The following is a 24,005-nucleotide window of genomic DNA, read 5'->3' as shown; positions in this document are numbered from 1 at the left end:
AGATTAGATTAGAAGTACACACAGCACACACTGGCTAACCTGTGGTACTGGATATTTCCTTTCTAACTCTGATGTTTCCAGGTCATATATACCATAAAATATGCATACTGTATAGTTGTGCATTTCCTCATACAGATAGTGATAAGTCATACTATATTACCAATGGCCAGAAAAGCAGTTTAATCCAGATTTAAAGAGTTGTTTATTAATCATTCACAGTCATGTCCAACAGCTCTGCCATGGGTTCCTTATTGAGTGCTAAATATCATTTATTGCATCAACTGGTTCATCTTATCAAGTGATTTATAGAGAGACAGAGAAACCACTGTGACACAATCACAGAGGGTTAGGTTAGTGGCGGTGTTTTCTTCTTTCCCTGACTCATTTTGCCATAACCCCAACCCAACCCTAATCCTAACCCTAATATACAGGTGAGTTGTGATTTAACTTACCTCCACAGTGGGCCCCCTCTTTCCTGCCCAGAGCTCTGCCTGGGGATCGTACCCTGGTCCCTGGCCCTAGACTGGACCACCACCACCAACCGGATCAGTAGGCCAGTGCTATTTAAGTTTTATCTTTTAAACTCCTAACCCCAACCCAAACCCCAATCCTAACCCTAACCCTAACCCCAACCCTAACCTAACCTAACCCCAACCCCAACCCCAACCCTAACCCTAATATACAGGTGAGTTGCAGGAGAGAATGCTGTACATGTTGTTGCCAGTTCTGGAGATTATTATTATAAATTCAGTCAAAAGTTCTATAAAACCACAAAATCAGAGGCAGGTAAAGCAGATTATGTCATTTACCTTGAATATAAATACGTATTTCTATGGATTTCCAATTGTTACAAAGGTTAGTACACTACCTTTTTTTAGATATTGTCATGCAAAAATGTCCCATTGTCTTTCATTTCAAGTCAGTATAATAAAGTACAGTCTTAGAAAAGAAGTCAGGTGTGTTCATCTCTAAATCTGCAAAGTTTCTGTTCTGCTTTGTCCCCGTGGAAAAAGAGCGTGACAGTGCGGCATCGGTCGGCTCCGCGGCACTGGAGTCATCGCTCTGCTGGCCCATCATTCTTTTCTCTCACCATCTTTAGAAGCGCAGTAATCTGTGAACCCTGAATCATAAGCTTTGGGTAAATCTATGTAATACGGGTAATTCGATGAAGCAGTATTTTCCTGGTGAGAGGCAAAATCCTGTTGACTATTCAGGGATTGAATCATCCAACAGTAATGCCATTAGACCAGTGCCACGGATTCCTTGGAAAATGCTGTTTAATTGCCAGTAACCAGCCATTGTTTGGTGACGGGTAAACACTGCCGAGAGGGAGGGGGTGGCGAGCGAGGAAGCGTGTGAAAAAGATGGCCCCTTCGGCCTCGCCAATCGCCATTGAGACACGGATTTACTCGGGCCACGATGAAGCCCGCGCTGCAAAGTGGCAGAGGCACTGGCTTAACTAAAGTCTTCAAGAGTATAAATGCAGAGTAACTCTTTCCTTTTAATACAGGATTTGCTCAACAATGCGATTTGGGAGGGGGTGTCTGTTTAAGACAGACATTTTTTTTTTTTTTGTTATTGAGTGGCGAGGTTTTCTGAGGATCAAGCCTTGTTGCTCACGTTTATTAGCACAGGGAGTCTGCAGCTCAGGGATTGCGGGGGTTTGTTGTAATCATCAAGCAGTTTAACCATATTTGTGTTTGGCTTTACGTTTGCACCCTGACACTAAGTCCCCATTCTTCCCCACATGTATTGAAAATCTTTAAGAACAATGCCGCGACTCGCACACGTTTGTCGTAAGCCGCGCTTACGCCGGCTCTTCAACAATCACATCTGATATTAACGATCCAAATCAGAACTGATCCAAAGCTACTTGAAGAGCTTTTTTTTTTTTTTTTTTAAACTTCTGCTTACTATAATCCAATTCTCGTAGCAGAAGGATTTTCGGTGAGAATTCGACCATTTGAGGTGCATTGTTGTCCCTGCCCGCGGCCCCCTGCTCTCAGGCCTGTCCTGGAGGATGCAGATTGGAAGTGAGAGGTGTGGCGACCGAGGCTCGCCTCCATTGTGAGCTGGTGCCTAGGAGACGAGCGGCACTGGCAGACCAGACACTGATTGGGTTTGACACTGCGTCCAGGAGGTGAGAAGAAAGCTTCTCTTTTGCTCTTTTTTTTCTCCCTTCCATAAGTAAAAGGGCTTGTTTTGAATGAAAGGCCCCTCCTCTCCTTTCTCCTCTAACTCCCCCTGGTTCTGTTGTGCAGCTCACCATCTTCCTCAGTTCTGTTTTTTTTTATTATTATTCCTCTTTTCACAGAGGCCATATTGACTCCCTCATTCTCATACTAAAAAAAAAAACAGTGGACGTCTCTTTGTTTTGTCTTTTATTGTCCCTCTCGGTTCAGATATTGACCTGCAGATTTGTTCCTCTGCATTATTACACCATCAAAACTGTCCCCGCACGAGCAACAGTAGCTGTCATATTGTAATTGTAAACACTGAGGGCAACAAAAATCCTCTTCAATAAGCCTGACACTCTGCCACATAGTGAGCTTACTGTTACATCCTTAGCGGACACTTTGCCCCATACACTCTTAATCACCACGCCTCGGGCTACGATCACACACTGCTCAACACTGGGCTTTTACACATGATTTATTTTTCAATTTACTAAGCCTCTGATACTTTTTTATTCACTGTGTTCGAGATACATATATTGCAGCTGGCCCACACAATGTAAATTTAAAGGGATAGACGGTGAGCTAAGCTTCCAATAAAGACTGGAAACAAGGGAGAACAGCAAGTACTTTTCTTTGTTGAATCAACCCCTGCAAGTTTCAGAAATATAAATAAAAGTTTAAAAAATATATGTAAATATGCATATGCATTTCCTTGTTGAAACTAAGAATTAAGATTAAAACCTGTGCCTGTATTGAAAATGAGGAGTTACATGGCAAATCATTTGTTTAACCAGATTTCTAAACCTCACAAATAAAATATTTGTCTTCTTATAAACACTTACTTGTAACAAAAAAGAGATATATGTTCATTTATTATGGATTAAACAGACAAAATATAACACCCAATACAGTTGTCCGATACCTAACGCTTCCTTAAACGAAAAACTGCAAACAGAAACTGTCTTGCAGCAGTTTCCTCCCAGAGGATTGTGGGTATGTGAGCTTATATATATTGCAACATGACTTTTTTTTACAGTAGAGTTTTGTTTAAATCTCCAGTGCTGATCACCAAAGACGAGCACAGCCCTCTCGATCCGCTTAATGGAGGCACTAATGACGAGCTCCATTAGTTCAATATATGCTTTTATCGCTGTGCCCTTAGATGACTGTAGCGTTTCATTAGACATGTCTGCCTCATATCTCACTTTGCACCCAGAGGAAACTGTGAAGGGATTAATTTTATGATGGACCCCCTGCCTCCTTCTGCCTCCCTCCTCCTCCCTCTCTCCTTCCCTCCTTCCCTCGCCTCCCTTCCTCCCTCGACTCAGCTCAGCTCCGAGCCACAGCCAGAGGACCCGGGAGGAATAGTCTTTGTCATCCTGCCGTTTTTTCGGAGTTGAAGAACAAGAGGAGTTTAATCCTCATTGTCCAAGAGACTGCAGAGGGTGAGGAGGGTGGGGGGGGTCCTTCGGCTGTAAAATGATCCAACTGGCCTCGGCTAATCCCTCCTAACCCCCACTCCTGGGTCTGACCCCCCTCCTGAGCCTTAATTCATGCCCCCGTGCTATACCACAGTATCTCACTATGAACCTTGTAGAGATGGAACTGAATGTACACCTTTTTAAAACTCAAAAATTGATGAATGGGTGGTGATGACGCAATACAGCCAATATGTGAGTGATCGTGCATGAGGAAAAATGTCACTTATAGTTATACGGCGAGTGGTTTAAGTGGTAAGTTTAAGTGGGATTTGACTTAATCTATCTAAACACAAGCTTAATCAACTAAGGTACTCATCCTCCTCTCTGGGGACGATCCCCAACAGAAGAGGTGTCATCACCATGGGAAAGGAAACTTGTTGGAGCTGTGAACTTTGTAGGAACCATAAACTGTGTGTGTGTGTTAGTGACAGAAAAGAACAAACGATGGCGTGAATGGACGTGTGGGTCCGTACAGAAATGCACTGACACAAACGAACACAAATAAAAAGCCTTGTTTTATTGTCGTTCTCGTTGTCGCTGAAGGATGAGACAGGACGACGGGGACTGGACAGTCTATTTGACGCCAAGTCTTTCTGTAACAATACGCACTGCAAATCTGTGAGTTTTCCTACCTTCCACATACAGCCCTCCCTCCCTCCCTCCCTGTTCATTTCGCTCTCCCTCTCCTGTTCTGTCTTTATTTCTCTTCTGTCCCTCTCTCCCCTCTGTTTCTTTTTTTTTTCCTGCACACCTCCCTGAGTGACAGCTCAATACCCAGCTCTCCCAGGCTTATCTAGCCTCAGCAGATGGTTGACTTGGATCACTGTTCATACGCCACGATCTGGTCTGCTGATAAAGACTGTTACAGAGAGAATATGCGTTATCTGTCTCTGGCTTGTTGTTTTTTTCTTCTTCCTTATACTTTCCTCTCCTCTCAACTCCTATTGATCTGCACCGTTGTTTTTCTTCCTCTGCGTCCAACTCTTTTCAACTCTTTCTCACTCAGCGGCTCTTTCCATCTCTACCTGGGCCTATGTACTCTTCTCCTTGCCACGTCCTCCACCTTTCTCAAGCAGAGCTCTTTGTCCAACCACCCACTCCCCCTCAATCCTCCCCTCTGTTTCTCATCTCCCTCCATCCCTGCATCTCGGTGCGTTGAATCTGGTGCTGCGTGATTGTCTCTGCTTCCCTGCTGGGCTGGCGCCTGTCTAAAGGGCCCCAGGACCGTCAGGCACTGAGGGAGCTCCAGCCATGCCAGAGATGCCCTCTCTCCTCTCCTCTCCTCTCCTCTCCTCTCCTCTCCTCTCCTCTCCTCTCCTCTCCTCTCCTCTCCTCTCCTCTCCTCTCCTCTCCTCTCCCCTCCTCTCCTCTCCTCTCCTCTCCTCTCCATCTGATCTCTCTTCATCTCCACAGGGAAGAAGAAAAGGTCAAACCAGGTCTTTTTCCCCATCCTTTTCTGGTGTTCTCTAATCAAAGCTGCACATGTTGCCTCGCCTGCATCTCATATTGTCATGTATGACATGTTTAAAAACACGTGTAATAAGGACAGCGAGTAAACGGCCCGAACACTGGCGGTCACTGACGTTTGCCTATCAGACTTCCGTGAGTGACCAGTTTCATGTCCTGACGTCATATTCAGCCTCAGAACAAAAACAAGAGAAAGGAGTGAAGCTGTCACTTGAAGATGACAAAGGGGGCCTGAGTGCTGGGAGTGAATGAGAACATACAACACAGCACCTTGTATGGCAGCAGGGAAACTGACTGGCAAAGGCATCACTTGGACAGCTCTGTGTGCTGTGTGCCAGTGCGGAACATGGAGACAAGTGAACATGAGCTGGTTTCTCTTGAAAAAATGCAAGGAATTTAAAATATATATATGTCAAATAATAATAACAATGATGCTAACATGTGCAATGAGGTGGAAACCTCCTCCCATGTAATTTACTGCTCTCTCTCTCCGATATACTCCAGACATTTTGCAGCCATCTTAATCTGAACAGTGGAATCTGGCAACCACTCTAGAGCACCTGCATCCGCCCAGCCTGACCCGCTTTTGTGCCGGTCTAACCCCCTAACTTTAGCCCCTAATTAACCAAACAGAAACTAATTAAATGCAGCTCTAGAGGACCAGACGCCAGACGAAAAAAAAAAAAAAAAAAAAAAAAGAAGGATGGAAGTGAGGAGAGTGAAGGGAGCAATCTGACATGACAGGCAGGAGAAGGAGATGAAAAAGGGGGATATTGAAAGCTTGGCCTCAGCCCCTATGTACTTCTACATATGCTGTCATTGTCAAGGTACTTAGGGTTGCTCCTCATACATATATATATATATGTATATATATATAGATAGATAGAGGTGCGTGGATGCCAACTGCTGTAATCACAAGCACACCGATCACATGATGCAACTGACGCCCTGGAGATATTTGGAAACGGGTACAGAGACAGGCTGGGGAGAGCCGTGCATGCAGAGAGAGGAACAGTGCAGAATGAAAGGAGAAAAAAAAGGGACGATGAGAGGCTGATGAGAGAAAAAAGGTACAGGTTTCTGTGTGAAAGAAGATATACGAGTATGGGTCCAAACCAGCCAAATGACTCTGGCACGACCGCGGCTGCTCCTAGTCCCAGGCAAAGCTCGCTAAGTGATAGAGAAAGTAATTAAGAGAAGGCTGCTCAAGTAGATAGGCCTGTAAAGGAGATTTGAAGAGGGGAACTGATTGTGCATGCCTGATTCCTGCTCTTCAGAGAGTTCTCAGCCCCAAGGCTTAGCTTTCAAAGAGCCATCTCTCGCTCTTTCTGTCTATCTCACCGTCGCCGTCTTTGTACAATGTATTTAAAATGTAAATAAGACACTCCTATAGATTCCCTATGGGAAAGACACAAAAAGGTTGTCCTATAGCACAAAAGGAAGAAATCATCTATCTATCTATCTATCTATCTATCTATCTATCTATCTATCTATCTATCTATCTATCTATCTATCTATCTATCTATCTATCTATCTATCTACTTGATATGTGTTTTCTCTGTGTCCCATATTTAGGAAACAAGGCATTTCCTTGGACCTGAAAGTTCACATCATGACTTTTTCAAACAGTGATGACTGCATGAACCTGTTTGAGGACATGACAGAGCAACACTGCCACCTAGAATGAGCAACAGTTCCTGCATCCTCCAAAATAAACCTACATTTGGGACATTAATTCTGTCCAGGGATCTTATATTTTGGTTGCATTATTCATAATTCATTTAATATTAAACAGCCACAATAGTAAGTTTAAAATAATCCAAATATATAAACTACACATTCATTCTTTCCATTTAAAGAGGCACTTAGGGTAATTTGGAGGCATTTTCCTTTTATTCATGACTTTATGTTGCACTGGACACAGGTTAGAAACTGATCACTCCGGGTCAGGTCACCTGTACAAGGGTGTCTGAAGATGACCTGATAAACCTGTTTACTACCTGAGGAACAGCAGTGAAATATCAGTCCGTGGAGATATGAAATGGAAATATGCCCATCTGTGAATTCTAGAAAAAAGCAGATTGGAGCAGCAAGGATTTTATAAATAGCCCAAAAACTTATACTTCCTTTTTTGGTGGCAGTAATGTCACGAGGAAAGGAAACTTATCTACTGAGGACATCTAGTGGAGAAACTGCGGTATGAGTTGGAGATAAAAGGCTAAACAAATCATTTTAATTGTCGCCCTCTGCTGGTAAGAAAATAAACAACCACACAGACATTGGCCTTTAGTAGTATCCGAATTACTTGGTGATGCCGAGTCAGCTTTCCCAACTGGACTGTATCAGTTTTATTTTATAATGATAATTTCAATATTATCATTTATAATGATGATAATGAAATTATTATAAACAATGGCCATTGTTAGAATAAATATTATTAGCCTTTTTATGGTCACTGTTTCCATCCACATTTGTCTGTAGGAGGTGACAGCATTTTTTTCTTCTGATTTTTATATATATATATATATAATACTATTATTTTTAATATTTAACTTTGCTTTTTTTAAGGAACTTAATAGAGAGAACAGATCAAAGGCAACGATGCGAGAGGATTTTGCATTTTCCGGGAAGTGCACCGTGGACCATTTAATTCACATATTGATTATATAGGCCATAAAAGGCTACACCACATATATAGAGATATTATTTTCAATTTTCTACTTAATGTCGTCTTTCGACCAAACTGAAATTAGCACGTGTTCTTTTATACTTTTATTAAAAATCCATCGCACGCCTTTATTTTTCAAAATAAAAGACACTTAGAACCATGTGTTGAAAAAAAAACCGTCATCTGTCAAGCGTTACACCACTGTCGTAAAACGGTTCGCTCCGCTCTTGCAATGGCGTTTGCTGCGACAGCACTTTGCGGCAGCAGGGAAACCGAGGAGAAAGCAGTGACTCCGACGCCAGCGGGACACGCTATCGCCTCATAAGTCCTCGGTTTTGTGCAACATTCGGTGAAGTAACTTGTATATGTTTTGTATATAACTTCACCTTGTGGATGAGATTGTGTTCGACGTTTTCCAAGCGCGAATCTCCACCTTAATGCGGTGGGATGGCCACAGTGCCGCCTGGGCCTAGTAACGCTCTGCCTGCATCCCCGGCTGAAATTCCTCCTTTCCCCGGGGCTGGGATAGCGGAGCCGGCGGGGGGAGACGGAGAACCGGCCTTCCACGGGGAGGACTGTGTACCCGCCGGCATCGGGAAGACGTCGCAGCCGGTAAACGAAGTGAAAGGCTCGTTAAATAAGAAGCAGAAAAACATGCTAGCCCGAGCTAGCCCGGCGGCACTGCACCTCAAAATGCAAGCCCGAGAGCAGCAGCAGCTAAACGGCTTGGTCAGCCCCTCAGAGGACGTTAACAGTCACCAACGTCCAGGAAACCGACCTGACAATCCAAGACCGTCCATAGATAACTGTGACAGCAGCGGCAGCAGTGAAGGGGCTCCGGCCGTTAGAAGTAACAGTGAGCATTGCCAGCACGAAGGCCACAGCCCCTTCTCCAAAAACGGCAGTCACTCTCCCTTGGTTAACAATAGTGTGAACGGGATACCGGGTTTCACGAGAACCGAGGCGGCTCACGGTCATCACGAGGACGAAGGGAAAGACGAGTTTGACTACACGGAGCCGCCGAGACCGCCGAGTGACGAGCCGTCGGTCTCGGCTGGCCCCGGCGAAGAGGACGGCATCGCCGACCCGGAGCAGCAGCAGCAGCAGCACCAGGACCAGGAGCAGCAGCCTCCAACCGCGCAGTTGGCCCGACTCGACCTGAACAGTTGTCCCGTCCGAGCGGAAGAGGAGACTCACGGCATTCGATATGTCCGCTACGAGTCTGAGCTGCAAATGCCGTGGATTATGAGACTTATCACCAAGGACTTGTCTGAGCCTTATTCAATTTACACATACAGGTACTTCATCCACAACTGGCCGCAGCTTTGTTTTCTGGTGAGTATGACTGTGAACAAATATGTGTGTTTTCACACTTTTCTTCAGATCACTCCATTTGCAATGACCTCTTGTTTACCTGGAGTTGTGCAGAATTGGTGGAGCTGGGTGTGTCCACGTGCCTCAAGGTTTCTTCACCTGTCAGTGTGTCCTCAGTCAAACATGGAGTCTAATAAATGACTTGAGCTTAAACACACATACACATGCGTGTCCACTGGCACCACAGTCCTGGCCTGGTTTTTCTAAAGTAAACAAATCACATTTCTGCCACAAATCCTTGATAAGTTTGTGCTTTTAGTCTGATTTAATGTGTCAAATGAAGTTCAGCTGATGTAACAGTCTTTGTCTAATGTCAGGGTCTTTTGTCCAGATATCTGTGTAGAGGAATGAAGTGCACACAGTACTCAATAACCCCCCCACCCCTTTCCATTTTAGTCTTACCTCGCAGTGTCCACTGCTGTGAAAAAAACACTGCCCTCGCTGTGTTTATACTCCGAGTCTCAAGGTTGTAAACTTCCTACTTTCAATTTGTCTTGTAGCCTGCATGTGACACAAGAGGAAGTGCCATGACATGAAGGTCAGAGGTCAGGCCAGTCACCAAGAAGGACTGCCAGCTTGACAGGAATTGCAGAATAAGAGTTGCTAGGCAGGCAGCACAGCAGCAGTCCTAGTACACAACCAAAGAGATGTGTTGTCGTGATTGATTGTCTCAATGAGACGTACACGTTTCTCAAACACGACACAGAAACTAATTCACAGCAAATGTATGTGTTAATAACGTGAGAGCTCAGAGGAGAAAGAGTTGTTCTAATTTGTAGTCATTTTTCAATCAAACTTGATAAAATTAGAAAATGTGCTCAGTAGAACTCAGACCTGCTTAGGATCAGTGTTCAGTGATCAGTGTTTGTCAAACCTGGAAATGACGATGTTGTCGAATGTTTTGTCCACAAACCAAAATGATTCAGTTTTAATGATTTCTTTGTTATGTCGAGCAAAGAAACAAAGGAAATATTCACATTTAAGAAGCTAAAACGATCAGAAATGTTGTTTTAATCATGAAAAAAGATTCAAACTGATGAATCGATTATCAAAATAGTTGTCGATTAATTTAGTAATCGTTAATAATAATCAATTTATTGTTTCAGCTCTAGTGGACATTATCACAATGTAAATCTGGCATACATTATTGAAGCCGCTTAATTATATGAGACCTTTTTTGAGCTTTTTCCAGAAAGAGTGGAGAAAACTACTTAATTTCAAACACTGCGTATCAATTAGCCACTTATATCTGTTGAAGACAGATCAGATTTTCCCAGCTCTCGAGTTACAAGAAAGCAACGGTTAGCAGAGGTGAACATTGTAATTGCAACTTAAGATATTCTTTATTCATTCTGTTGTCTCACATTCCCTCACCTCTATCTGTGGACATGTCCATAGGTGAGATGGTCTGTATAGGTTTTAAACATCTTTCACAGATGGGGTTTATAGTATCCATGGACTGCAGTTTCACATACGTCTTTTTGCTGATAGATCGTCGATGGTCTGCGACAGCACCTGTTTTGGCAGCCATGGCTTTCTTCATTCTCACTGCCATTAATGCTAAAAAAGAGTTTGCATGCCCAGTTTGTCTGCAGAGAGTGGAAGCAGAGTGCTACACTCTTACACCTCAGTCACAGCTTATTGGAAATTCACTGGAAGTTCTACCTTTCTGATACCAGTAATACTGAGTAACACTACAGGAAAACTGAACTAGTGAATGTGTGTTACAGGCCATGGTGGAGCAGGAGTGTGTCGGAGCCATCGTATGTAAGCTTGACATGCACAAGAAGATGTTCCGTCGTGGCTACATCGCCATGCTGGCTGTGGATTCAAAACACAGAAGGAAAAGCATCGGTAAGTCTCACTCATGGTATAGACTAGGGCTGTGTGAAAAAACAGATGGGTATGTCTGACATGGCCCTTAAAGCTACTTTGCAAATGATGCTGCGGATCGTTTACCACAGCAGATTTAAACACAGCTCATCGTATTATGATGACATTCACGAAAGTATATCCAGGTGCTCGAAACAAACTTTAGACTCTGTAACTTGGGGAAGCATGGGAGGAGATTCCAACTGCTGTCACATCTGCAGACTTTGTCAGAGTCAACGCAGGAGAGGGATAGGTGTTTCATGTTTACGTGACTCCAGATTGTTAAAATGAGTCTCTAAAGTAATGCTAAACTTTAAAAACAGAGGCACAAATACGCAGTACACAGGTACGCTGGTAGCGCTGCTCTTCGTTTAATAAACAGACCGCTCCAGTTTGACTGCAGGCGCGCTAAAGGAGCTAATGCAGCTAACGGAGCTAACTGGTAAACGGTGCCTGGACTATGGCGTCGCGGCACGTAAACATGACGTTACACGCTTTTTCCGGTCAGTTGTCATGGACATGTGTCGTGTTAGCGAGCGTTAACCTAGTGCCCAGCACTATTTACATATTTTTACATTATTTTTACATCATTTTTACATTTATTTAGGCAGTGAATTTAAAGGAAATGGGCTTTATGTATCATCTGGGTATTAAATAGCGTAGAAGCATCTTTCTTGAATGACAGCCAAATGTCTCGATCCAAATGTGACGTTCAGATTGTATATACACTGTGTTGAGGCATAACACTGCTCTTTAAAATGATGTGACATTGTTTTGCATTACATTATCAGATGCCAGATGAGAAAAACTGTTGTTTTCTTTTCCTAAAACTGACTGACTCCTCTCTTCCAGGCACTAACCTGGTGAAGAAGGCCATCTATGCCATGGTGGAGGGAGACTGTGATGAAGTAAGTCTCGTATATACCAATTCCTCTTCGATCAATTTACATATAATGTTTTTTTCTATCCGTATTTAAATCCAGCCAGAGAATAATTAACATGTTAATTAACATTAACAAGCCTAAAAATAAACCTAATGATTGTGTTCATGCAATCAGGCAGCAGCTTTGGCACGCTTCCCTTACTGTAGATGTGCACCAGCAGTGTTACAGTGTTAACACATGCAATAGACTAGGGTTGTCTTATGTAAACCAGACCAATTACACGGGAAAAGAAGAAACAATGGCAACGTGGGGAAATGTTTAGTCAACTCCAGTGTTACTGAACATCCTTTCCTCACAGTTAATCACAGTAACTGTCAGTTGAATATCAGATCTTCCTGTCCGCCGCTAGTTTAAAGCGTCTTTGCTTCTAAAAGCCCAGGAACTCAACGTCCCCTGAGATCATCAACAAAAACAGCAACATCTTGGCAGTTCTTGTTTTATATATATACTCCCAGCAGTTTCTTGTAGTTTCCTATTATTTACCTATTTTTTAAACACACATAGAATAGAACATAAGACATTGCGGTTTAGCATACACACTAGTGCTATTTATCAACTGAGCCTCCAAACTGTGACAAAGAGATCAGTCAACATTTAAGAAAATCTGCTTGCTTTGAATCTTCTAAGATGCATTTTAATGTCCATAAAAAGACAAGAATACGCATTTCCGTGCAGTCCAGAAAATGATGTGAAACTCACACATCACTCTGCTCACCAACAAATGTCTGACACCACGATCTGTGTGTCCCCAGGTTGTATTGGAGACTGAGATCACCAACAAATCAGCCCTGAAGCTGTACGAGAACTTGGGTTTTGTCAGGGACAAGCGGCTGTTCAGATACTACCTGAACGGAGTGGACGCGCTGCGGCTCAAACTGTGGCTCCGCTAAAAAGAAAAGCAAAGTAGAGGGGGATGGGGGAGGACAGGACAGCGGGTGCTGTTCCCTTCTTTCACGATCAGCTTGACAGCCTCAGCTCTGCCCTGGTCATTTCACTCGAGTAAACGCACACACACACACACACATACAGTACACACGCAGACACACACCTGTGCCCAACCACGAGGAGTATGCACATAGGTATGCATAGACATGAAAACACACCCTCTTGTTGTCCTCGACTTCTGAACAATTGTTGTTTTGGAAGAAACGGAAAGGAAGAAAATCCCACCTGATGTTTTCATGAAGGGCCCCTTGATACTTTCTGTGACGAGGGAGGGGCAAGTGAGGGTGGTCTCTGGGATGACCTTGACTGGGTGACTAGACGACCTTTTAGACTGTCGCGCTCCAACGCCATGTGGACTGGTTGTGAGGCAGCTCAGGTGAGGACGTGTGTGTCCGGACACGGCGCCACACCAAATCCTTCTACAGAACACAGAACGTGAACTTTTACGACAACACCGTCAGGTGAAACAAGGACGCTGGGTGGGGGGGTGGGCGGTAAAAACAGACTGGGAAGAAAATATTCGTGGAGTTTATTTTTGTGTTTCTTTTTTAACCTTGTAAGTTGGATGGGGATGGAACAAGCTATAGTATGATTGTGTGTTTGTATCTTCTCTTTTTTTGGGAGGGGGTGGGTGGGGGGAGTGTTTGGTTGTGTGTGTGTGTGGTATGATTGGTCTCACTGTGAGTACAAGAATGTTTTTGTGTGACTGCGTGAGCGCGCGCTCGGTCGGAAAAGGGCGCGTACAGTCGCGTGTCCCTCGTTTCATTCATCTTGTCTCCATTACCTGCCTCAGCCTCCAGGACTGAACGCCTGTAAAGAAATGCATGCATTTAATTTACTGTGAGTGTGGGACTAAAGCGTGGCAAAGTGCGTGCTGATTAATCCAGTCTGAAGCCGACCCTCCGACCCCTTCCTGTGTCCGGTGTAAGCATGTTGGTGCAGAGCAGCTGATCGAAAAACAAATCACTCCATTAGCACCTCAACCTTTTGCCCAACAGGTGGATCCACCACCTTTTTTTTTGTTTTGTTCCATTTTACTTCTCTAAATCTTTCATCAAATCTGCAACAGAATATTGGTTTATTTTTTTCCTTCCTGTTTTTGCAGATAAGGATTTTTCCTCAAACACACTGCCAGCCAGTGCAAAAATCCCCAAACAGGAGAAAATGATGGCTTTCAAGGACATTTCTTGCCAATCGTAGTGCAGTCAAACTTTTCAAGCCGTCTCAGTTTACTTCCTTTATATGATTTTGGTTTCTCCTCATTGCAAGTGCCACTCAATCCATCAGAGCTCTCGGCCACAGCTGCGGTATTCTGCCTGATAACAGGCGACGCGCCGCAGCCTCGGCGCGCCTCTGATCCGTCCTCAGCACCTGACCAGAGGCAAAGTGTTACGTATGCTGGATTCCTGTTTTGAGTATGCCGTGTGTGCGTGTGTTTATCTCTTGATTAAAAACAAAAAAAAAAACAACGGAAAATAGACAAGTATTCTTAGCAGATTATATTTTATTCTTTTTGTTGGCTTTCAGTTTATTTAGCGTCTATAGACTTGTTTAATCTTAATGCTGCTGTGAGCAGCTGAATCCACTGTGCACTTCCCAGGTGCCCTAACTTTGATGCACATCCAACCTCGCCTACTTTTTAAGATCTCTAGCGTGGAACATGTCAATAGATGCACCTTGATGTTTCAATCCACACTAATTCTGGCAAAGAACATTTGCTTCAGATGCTTCTGTTTTTTTTTTCTCTCTCTTAAAAGTAAAATGAACAAAGGTCAGATGCACTTCTGTGGAAATTGCTGCAGCGTGTGTGTGTGTTTGTGTGTCTGTATAAATGTGTTCTGTTATTTTGACAACGGGGTGGATCTGTTCTGACAGACTTTTATTTCTCTACTTCTCAGAGGGCCCCGCACAGGAAAAGCAGAGCCTTTATGGTGCTGTATTTCCCCCCCTCCTCTCTAATGAGGACACTTGTTTTGTAACAGAAAGGAACAAAAGCTCACTTTTCTTTGTTTCCAGGGTTCGAGTTAGCACTCGCTGTTGGGCAGGAGGCTGTGTAGTCCGCAGATTAAACTCTTTCGTCACCTTAGATTTTTTTATTGATATTAATTCAAAGTCAAATTGGAAAAGCAATCTGCATCACAGGTTGTAAAAATGCAGTTTTTGTTTACAAGTAACATTTGAAGTTATGCAATTGGACATCTGTGTACTTTTATCCTGCCTATCAAATTATGTACTCAAAAGATGCTGCCAAGCAACACGATTCAGATATCGGTGCAGTCTGCTACAAATATTAACTACAGAACAAAGAGAAATGTCCCGTCTTCGCTGTTTAAACTGTGTAAGAGCAGATGGATGAATCTCTTTTGATGACACTACAACACCTTGTTCATGTTTTTGGGTTCATTTCCACCACGATAGGGCAGCCCAGGGCTGAAAGGGAGAGTAGATGTTTACAGACGTGCCACCCACAGAACAGCCCCGTGTCTGTAAGTTTGTGTCTGTGTGTGCATTTGGAACAATGGATCAGATTTGTGTGTCTGTTTTCAGATTTGTATAAGAGTGTTCTATTCATCGTATTGAGAGCTTTTTTCTTTTCTTTTTTTCTGTTTGGTGAATCACCTGTTGGGAAAGAGGGTGATTTTGGGTTGATTTATCAGATTTATTTTTGATTTCTGTGCTACTTAGCCCATTCGGAGTTGTAAAGAGAACGATGAGCATACGAAAATGACCTCGACCCAGAATGACTGTGGTTCTATTTGCTGCTCGTCCCACACCGATTTCAATTATCTCCCTCAAAGTCTAGAGTAATTCTGCTGTCAGCATGACGAGGTGTTTTTAGATGCTGAAGGAAATGGGTGTCATGTCTTCTTTTTTTTTCTTTTAATCCTGTGAAACACTGGTAGTTCCAGTAGATATATGGGCATTACAGCCTGCCACAACGAAACAAAGGGCTCTGTTTGATCATCACGGGGCTCCATCACCACTATCACATTTGTAGCTATGGCTTGTGTTGTTGCATAGGTTTACCTGACGGTCTGATAAAGACTCCTCTGCATTTTCGAATCTCTTACCATACTGGTGGGTGTTCACAGACATCAGCAGCTGATTTTTCTTTTTCCTCCCCCCCCGTTCTGAACATTCACTGTTCTGTCCAGGTTGCTTGTTTCTAACAATATCAATGCCACCTCTGTCCTCAGCCAAGCAACCTGCCATTCTGCATTCACACTATGAATTCCCCCCAGAAACCTGTTTGTTGGTTCAGACAATTAACAATCATATTGGAAGTGGTACTGCACAACAAAATGCTATAGTCCCTCAGACCAGCGAGCCAACCACACGGGGCTACCCGCAGTATTTTCCAGGCGCCCAGCCCCGCCTCCACCGCCATCCATAAAGTGTGCAAAGGGGAGAGCAAAAGGTTTTTTTGCATGTCAAATCTGTTTCCCCCGGTTCCTCTTCCCTGTCCCCCTCTCTTGATTTGGATCTGGAAATGTCCAATAGCTTTTATTTAATGTGGAAAAAGAACACAGAAATAAATTATTTGATTTTTTTAATGCTGTAATCTTGAGTTGTCTGTTCATTTTCTTTTCAGTGGAAATCCTTTTACACAAGATTACAATACGTAGTGTAAGACATACAGTAGTTTGAACCTGACTTCTGAAGTGTTTGTTTATTTTCTAATTACATGTTTCACATCTATAGCAACAAAGAGTCACTATTTTTACACCACACGTCCTACGTTGGTATTATTGCATATAAACAAGCAGTTAAACATTTAGTATATCACATGGCTCATGAAGTTACAGAAAATTTTTAGTTTAAACAAAGGACAAGATGTACAGATAATCTTTTCTGAGCTAAAGCAGAGAGGTTTACTACTAAATCCTTCTGATTTTCTTCCCAAAAATTAAAGATATGAAACCTAATCTGACTAGAACCCATCCCAGAAATGTCAAGACCATGAAACGTTCCACATAAATGCACACATTTACATAACAAAGTCTTTGACTTGTTGGAAAACATGAACTTTTGCCTCAGTGTGTCCAATGTCTGTTCTTTTCCAGCAAAATTTGAAACGAAGTGAGTGTCGTGACGCTCAAAATGTCCAAAGAAGCTACGCTGTACATGAAAATTAGCTTGATGCTACATACGTTAAAGATGATGGTATTCCGTGTGTGCTTCTCACTGATACCTTTATCAACCAATAACCAAGTAAACATGATGTGAAATCTTGCTTTTCAACAGTTTTCCACATTTCGAGAAGCGTTCATTCCCTTTCTTGAATACAGAGAAGTTAAATGTCACATTCGTAACGACGAGACATTTTTAAGCTAACAGTAAGTAAAGCACGAGATACTCCGCTTATTCACCTAAACCTAACACACAGTCTAGAGGGGAAAATGACAAGCCTGGTTCTGTTTGTCTACAACAGAATCTGCCCTTTAGCACCACTTTAATTAAAGTAAGCCATTTGTTTAGAGATAATCAGTGGGACTCTTAGAAAGTTATTGCTCCCGGTCAAGAGATAAATCAGTATATAATCCCTGTAAAATCATTATTTTTTTACGCTTTCTTTCTCTTTTTTTTTGTTCACACTACACATTATGTTCATTATTGAGCTCTGAAGGTGCAGTTTGGCAGGTTTCTGCTCACATGGACAGAGCCAGGCCAGCTAGCTTTATGCTAAGTTACGCTTGCAAATCAGACGCTACGTGCATCGACTGGACAAACAAAATGGCTTCCAAAAACCGAGAATTTTCTTTTCCCCCCCAAAGTGCTATGCAAGAATTTTAAACTTTATTTACACTAACATGACTGACGACAAGTCAGCTACATATAAAGTACATATATTTACACGGTTGTTATTTAACGCCGCGACAGCCCTTCAGTACATGACAGAAAACGTGCAGCCTCGTCCCCGTCCGCTGCACAAAAACATCTGTTTACCAGCAACACTTTAATTCAGTAAATACCCTGCTGATGCATTTGTGTACTATACGAGCAGCATTATTGGCGTTGCTGTTAGTTTTAAAGTCAAAGTGCCGCACATCAGCCCTGTTCAGCCATTAGAGTCGACATCACCTGACAACATTTAAAAAAAAAAGTGCTCACGTTGGTACTTTTAGGAGGGTGGGGGGTTGCGAGTACAAAGCTGACCATTGTGCAGCCTGTGCAAATTGTGCACTATTCTCAGTCACACTATGTGGATCAGATGAGTCATAGCCAAACAGCCCAGGGTGATTCGGAGATGTGGTAGTCATAGCGATGGTGATATTCACCAAGCCTCTATCACGGGAGCATCAGGCAGTGGTCACCAACGAAACAAAAAAAAACAGCCTGAAAAGATTCTCATCAGAATTCATCTTCAGAGCTGTCGGCCAGCAGCATGGCCTGGTCATGACCAGTGGTGCTGTGCTCTCGAGGTTGCTGAGGAGAAGGAGGGAAAATCACCATCACGCTTAACGTTATGCATTCGAGGCACAATAAGTTGACAGAATGAACCAGATTCATGCAAGACGGCTCATCAACTCGACGAGTGAAACACAGAATAAGTGATGAATTAAAAAAACTCTATTGACCTCTGGCTGTCTGACCTTCCTCCTCTGGTGTTTGAAGCTGTTCCTCCTTTTGCGGTGAATCATCCTGATGCTGTAGAGGGCGCCGACGATGAGGAGGGCCCCGGTGATGCCGATGCCCACAGGAGCCAACATCCCGGACACGTAACCGGCCTGTCGAAGGGTCAAAGTGGAGCAGAGAGGAAGACGTATAAAATCCAGTTAAATCCATTTAATCTCTTTAAAACCTCAACTTAGAACATATTAGATTAATTTGCTGAAGAAAGACAATTAAAGAGGAAGCTTTTAATTGTCATTGTCAACAATTATCGAGAATAGTATTAGTATTTTTCTCTCTCAATACCTCCAGACTTTCCCTCAGTCCTCAGGCTATTTCTAATCTTTATGATGCAAAGCCTGTCACAACTGGTCAGTGTTAGCAACATTTACCCAAACAAGCATTGTTAAAGGTGCATTATGTAATAAATGTAAAGCAATTGGCCATAAAATCCTCCTTATATGTCACAGAGACTCAGGAATAATGTTCATATAACAAACTGAACTCACCAACAACAACAGTACAGCCAAAATATTTGTATTAAAAAAAATATTTTGCAGACTGCAAATCATGTTTATGTTTTGAAATCATGTTTTGGCATGTGGCGCCACCTACCGCAGTCTACCAATCATTGCAGTCAGTAGAGTCTCAGCTGCTGAGCAAACATGGGTTGCCAGTTACGTCAGAAAACGAAACCTTAAAGACCTTTAGAATTTGACTGTAGTAACTGTTTTTGGCCACATTCTTACATATGGCACCTTTAATGCTCATTTGGTTAGCAGTGTTACTGTAATATTATTACTACCAATTAACAAGTAGCATATGGGATTACAATTTATAAAACATTCACTATTATTTATCACAATTACAATTACTATGCAAAGTAATGCTCCTTTACTGCGTTCCTAGATCCACATTGTGAGAAAATGTTGTTTGTTTCAATTTAGTGGATTCAGTTCCAGAATTAACTTGTTGTGCATTACAATTTGATTATCTTTACAAAAGTAATGTAATATAACTAGTAATGTAACTTATCACCTTTGATACCAAGTAACAGGTAATGATATTGTAGTAAAATATAATTAGTAAGTAATTACACTTTCCTGGTAACTTGTGATTAGTAGCAGGAGGATGATTTATGTGGAATTATCTGTAAAGTAATCGCAGAACTCATGTTTTTGATGATGAAAGAACACTCGTGGCTCTCTCTCAAGTAACAATTAAGTCCACAAGAATCACAGAGGAATGAGTGTTTTCATGAGTATGTTGATAGTGCGAGAAATGGAGAATATCACCAGCTTCATCCAGATGCCACTAAGAGAATGTGTGGTGTCTTTTCAAGGACAGCAGGGGGCAGTCTTACCTTTTCTCGAATCAGCTCAACCCAGCTTCGCACTGTAAGACAAAAAAAAAGGGCAACCTCAAAAAATGCTATTCTAATTTCAATATCTCTATATTTGTGGGATCTGCGGGCTGCTACAACACAGTGATGATTAATCAGATGATTTAGAAATCAATGATCACATACTCAGCCCCTGGTTGCGTTGAACCCAGACTGGAGGAGGAGGGATGAGGCTGTACGGTGGCTGCGTTGAAGACGTCTGCGGTGAATCTGTCAAGTCCTCTTCGCTGTCGTCTTCTACGGACTCCTCGGAGTTCTCATCCTCGTCATCCTCATCTTGTTCCTCTGTGAGGGGACGACGACAAAATGATTTGGTCAACAGCCGAGAACAAACAAGCACATTTATGACCTTTAATAAAAATACGTTTTTAAAGTAGCAGTTTAAAATGTATTCCCCCGAGGTAATAAAACTTGCCTTACCCTCAGACTCCATCTCCTCTAACCCTGATCTAGATTTGTGCACAGGCTGGTGGGTTACCATGGCAACCGTTGTCATAGTATGGCGGATGAAGGATGAAAGGGAGGGGCCAGGGGTGGGCAGGTTTTCTTTAAGGTTCGGTGTCCTCACAGCGACTGCAGGCCCCAAATCACAAGGAGAGCACAGTGATGGAGGGTGTTTGTAGACACGGGAATATTTCATCATCATGTGTGAAAAGTTGAACAGACACAGTTAAACATCCTTCATTTAAGAAGAGGGGGAAAGGCCAGTCTTTCTCTATTCCATTTAACATAAAGGCATTAGACACAAACAATATGGAATGAATAAAACATCAGGCAGAGAGGAAAACAGTCCAAGAGAGCGCAAACATTCACACACTACAGCACACAACTTGTTTTTCATGTGTCTGTGAACTGTTTATGTATTTCTGAGGTGCATAACAGTTAAAAGAAAGATTTCCAGTGCCAGTGTATAATCCTGTGGCCTAGTTCAGAGTGACATATATCTGTGGGTAAGGACACATAATAAGTAAGTGTTTTGTATTGTACTGCCATCCAGAGAGTGTGCAGCGATGAGCCCAAAAACTGTGCCCACATAGAATTTTCAATGCTGCATATACATATATGTAAAGTTTAGAGCAAGTTTTAATTTGTAGATTTTGAGGTTTGTGTAGCTATTGTTTGCTAGTTCATGTCATGACCCACAGCACATCACCATTCCTATTCCTGGACTTAAAATGTGTATATTCTCATGTATGCAGTGTTTGTATACAGTGCTGTTTTGAAGCTGTAAGTACATACTTACTACAAAAGGTAGTAGTGCTGAACGATTTGGGTATTTATTTAACAGTGAGTTAAAGGTGCCATATGTAAGAGTGTGGCCAAAAACGGTTACTACATTCAAATTCAAAATACCGAGGTCTTTTAGGTTTCGTTTTCTGACGTAACTGGCAACCCGTGGTTGCTCGGAAGCTGAGACTCTTCTGACTGCAATGATTGGTAGACAGTGGTAGGTGGCGCCACATGCCAAAACATGATTTCAAAACATAAACATGATTTGCAGTCTGCAAAATATATTTTTAATGTAAATATTTTGGCTGTACTGTTGTTGTTGGTGAGTTCAGTTTGTTATATGAACATTATTCCTGAGTCTCTGTGACAAATTAGGAGGATTTTATGGCCAGTTGCTTTAGATTTATTACATAATGCACAAGCTTTAGTTTAATGTCTTTGTGTTATGTAAGGATGAGCACTTTGTATTGAAGTATTTTAAATTGGCATAAAACAATGATTACATTGCAGCCTCTGTAATTTGCTAATTGGTAAATTGTGATTGTTCAGCACTAATGTGCAGGAAACTGAATCATGAGTTCTCAGATCATTGTGTTGGTTTTGAGCTTCACTAGTTTGTTCTGGTTCAGCCTCATCATCTGTCTCACCTCTCTCAGAACGATCCTCCGGCTCTGTTCCAGCTCGCCGCTGTGAAACAGACGGAACCAAAGAGCTCATTGGTTCCTGAAGCTCGGTGCCTGATGTCTGCCAAGGTGACATCCAGTCTGGCATCAGCAGGGGCAGAGCATGTGAGGGACCATCATTGTCCGTGTCCACTGTGACCAGCTGGGCCAGGTCCACCTCTGACAGAAGCATCCCTCCGGTCGCCATGGCAGCAGGAGACTGAGTGCTGCCAGGTGCCGGCGTGACCCCTGCTGCTGATGCTGCCCCCTCGGGTGTGACATCTTCAAACGGCTCAAAGATGAGAGGAAGAGCCTCTGATGACATGGTGCCCTCTGTGGCTTCATCCTGAGACAGTGGGTCCACAGTGTCCACTGCAATTAATGTTACCACAAACACAGAGGCAGAATCAAGGTCATGATGTTATACGAGGACAATTTAATCTTAAAAGGAGAGAATTGCGTGGACTTCCTGGTTGAAGTCGATGAAACAGCGCAGCCACTTCACATGGATCTTAGTAAACTGGGTCATATGAATAATGCCAAGCTGTAGATCTTGCAGTTTCCTCATATCCAACAGTGCTGACAGCAATAAGGGAAAATGCATAGGTTTTTTTTTTCTCCGCAAATATACCCAATGTACAGGTATAGCTTTTTTTTTTTTGTAATTTGACAGAATGCAGCATTTTGACACAGCTGACTCCTCGCATGCTGTTTCCCCATTAAACTCTTGCACTCTCTTTAAGCTGACAGAAAACGCTGTTGCAGATCGCTCGCTATCGTAGCAGCAGGAGAGTAACTAACAGAAGCTATTAGAGGTCGACCAATATGGGGTTTTCTACGGCAGATTCCTCCATCTCCATCAGTAACAAGTTATTCTAGATTGAACTCCAATCTACGTTTTATGTCTGCGCTGTAGTAAAGCATTTTCAATAAGAGATAATGTTTAAACTAAATATGAAATACACTCTTAGAAATAAAAGTGCTAAGTAGAACCATATAAGGTTCTTCGGCTTGTCCTCATAGGAGAACCCTTTTGGAGGATTCCACCAAGAACCCTTTTAAAACCCTTTATTCAGGAAAGGGGTTTTAAACGGTTCTCTGGATCAAAATGGTTCTTACTGGAACCATTAGTGTTACCAAGAACCCTTGAAAAACCCTTCAACGAGAAAGGGTTTTTCAGAACCACATGGTTCCAGGTAGAACCTCAGCCCTTGTAGAAGGACCCTTTTGGAACCCTTATTTCTAAGAGTGTCCATGGGACTGGTCAAATGGTCACTGGTAACATTAACCAAATGTCTGAGAACAAAAATGCACAATTTATAATAGTTGGCCAATAAATACTGTGTATAATAATCGGTCAATGCCATTTTTTTTTTTTTTTTAAGGATAAATATAGGTCGATTAATTGGTCTACTTTGAGAAGCTACAGCAGTAAATTTGCAGGTGAAGTTTAGTTCTTGATAATCATACCTTTTGGCACAAACTTGCTCCGCTTCTCCAGTGCCCGGTTGGATTCACGTCACATGGCCACATATCAGTTATAGATCTGATATAGGACCAAACACTAAAGTGACACATATTTGTACAATCTGATATCTGTGTCCACACAGACCTGAAGAAAAAAAATCTGATGTGAGCCACATCAACCGAATAAAATGTCATGAGTCACTTGGGTCTGGTAATGTGAACACAGCCGAAGACACACACTGAAAGGAGGATCGCAAAAAAACGCTTCTCATTAGATGAGAGAAAGCCACACGGGGGGTCGTTGAAGCTGAAACACTTCCTGTGTCTCTCAGGCAATTCCTTCAGTCTAAGGCATTTCATAAGTACTTATCGAGACTGCCATCGTTTTACATAATACTGGGTGAGAATCTTGGTTTTTCTTCCCCACACTGATTCCTCTTCTTTTGAAAGGAAGCGTCATCAAACACTCAATCCCTGTGCATACAGCAGAAATACATATTGGCTCAGACAGACTACTTTAATCCATTTCCCTTTTCTGCCTCACTGAATAATAACCTGCTCAGTGGGAATATATTCCCACAGTACCTGTGTTCCTGCTATCCGCACTGGGATTGCGTGTTCGGTGAAGCTTCCTTCCAAGAAGAGGAATCGGGGGGAAAAAGGGAGAGACAGAGAAAGACATCAAAGACTTGAAAAACACGTC

At 42.6% G+C, this 24,005-nt stretch overlaps 1 protein-coding gene across 1 annotated transcript; it reads left to right on the top strand.

Moving 5' to 3' along the window:
- Positions 1 to 8,240: 8,240 nt before the first annotated feature.
- Positions 8,241 to 13,005, top strand: naa30 (N-alpha-acetyltransferase 30, NatC catalytic subunit; the record flags this gene model as incomplete). The annotated part of the gene is made up of 4 exons (XM_083898841.1): positions 8,241 to 9,128; positions 10,898 to 11,021; positions 11,892 to 11,947; positions 12,736 to 13,005. The coding sequence occupies 4 exons, from the start codon at positions 8,241 to 8,243 to the stop codon at positions 12,871 to 12,873; spliced, it is 1,206 nt and encodes a 401-aa protein (XP_083754967.1). The 3' UTR covers positions 12,874 to 13,005.
- Between the last annotated feature and the right edge of the window lie 11,000 nt (positions 13,006 to 24,005).

Source organism: Microchirus variegatus (assembly GCF_963457635.1).
Source record: "Microchirus variegatus genome assembly, chromosome: 12".
Classification (NCBI taxonomy): Eukaryota; Metazoa; Chordata; class Actinopteri; order Pleuronectiformes; family Soleidae; genus Microchirus; species Microchirus variegatus.
This window is presented reverse-complemented; position numbering and strand designations above follow the sequence as displayed.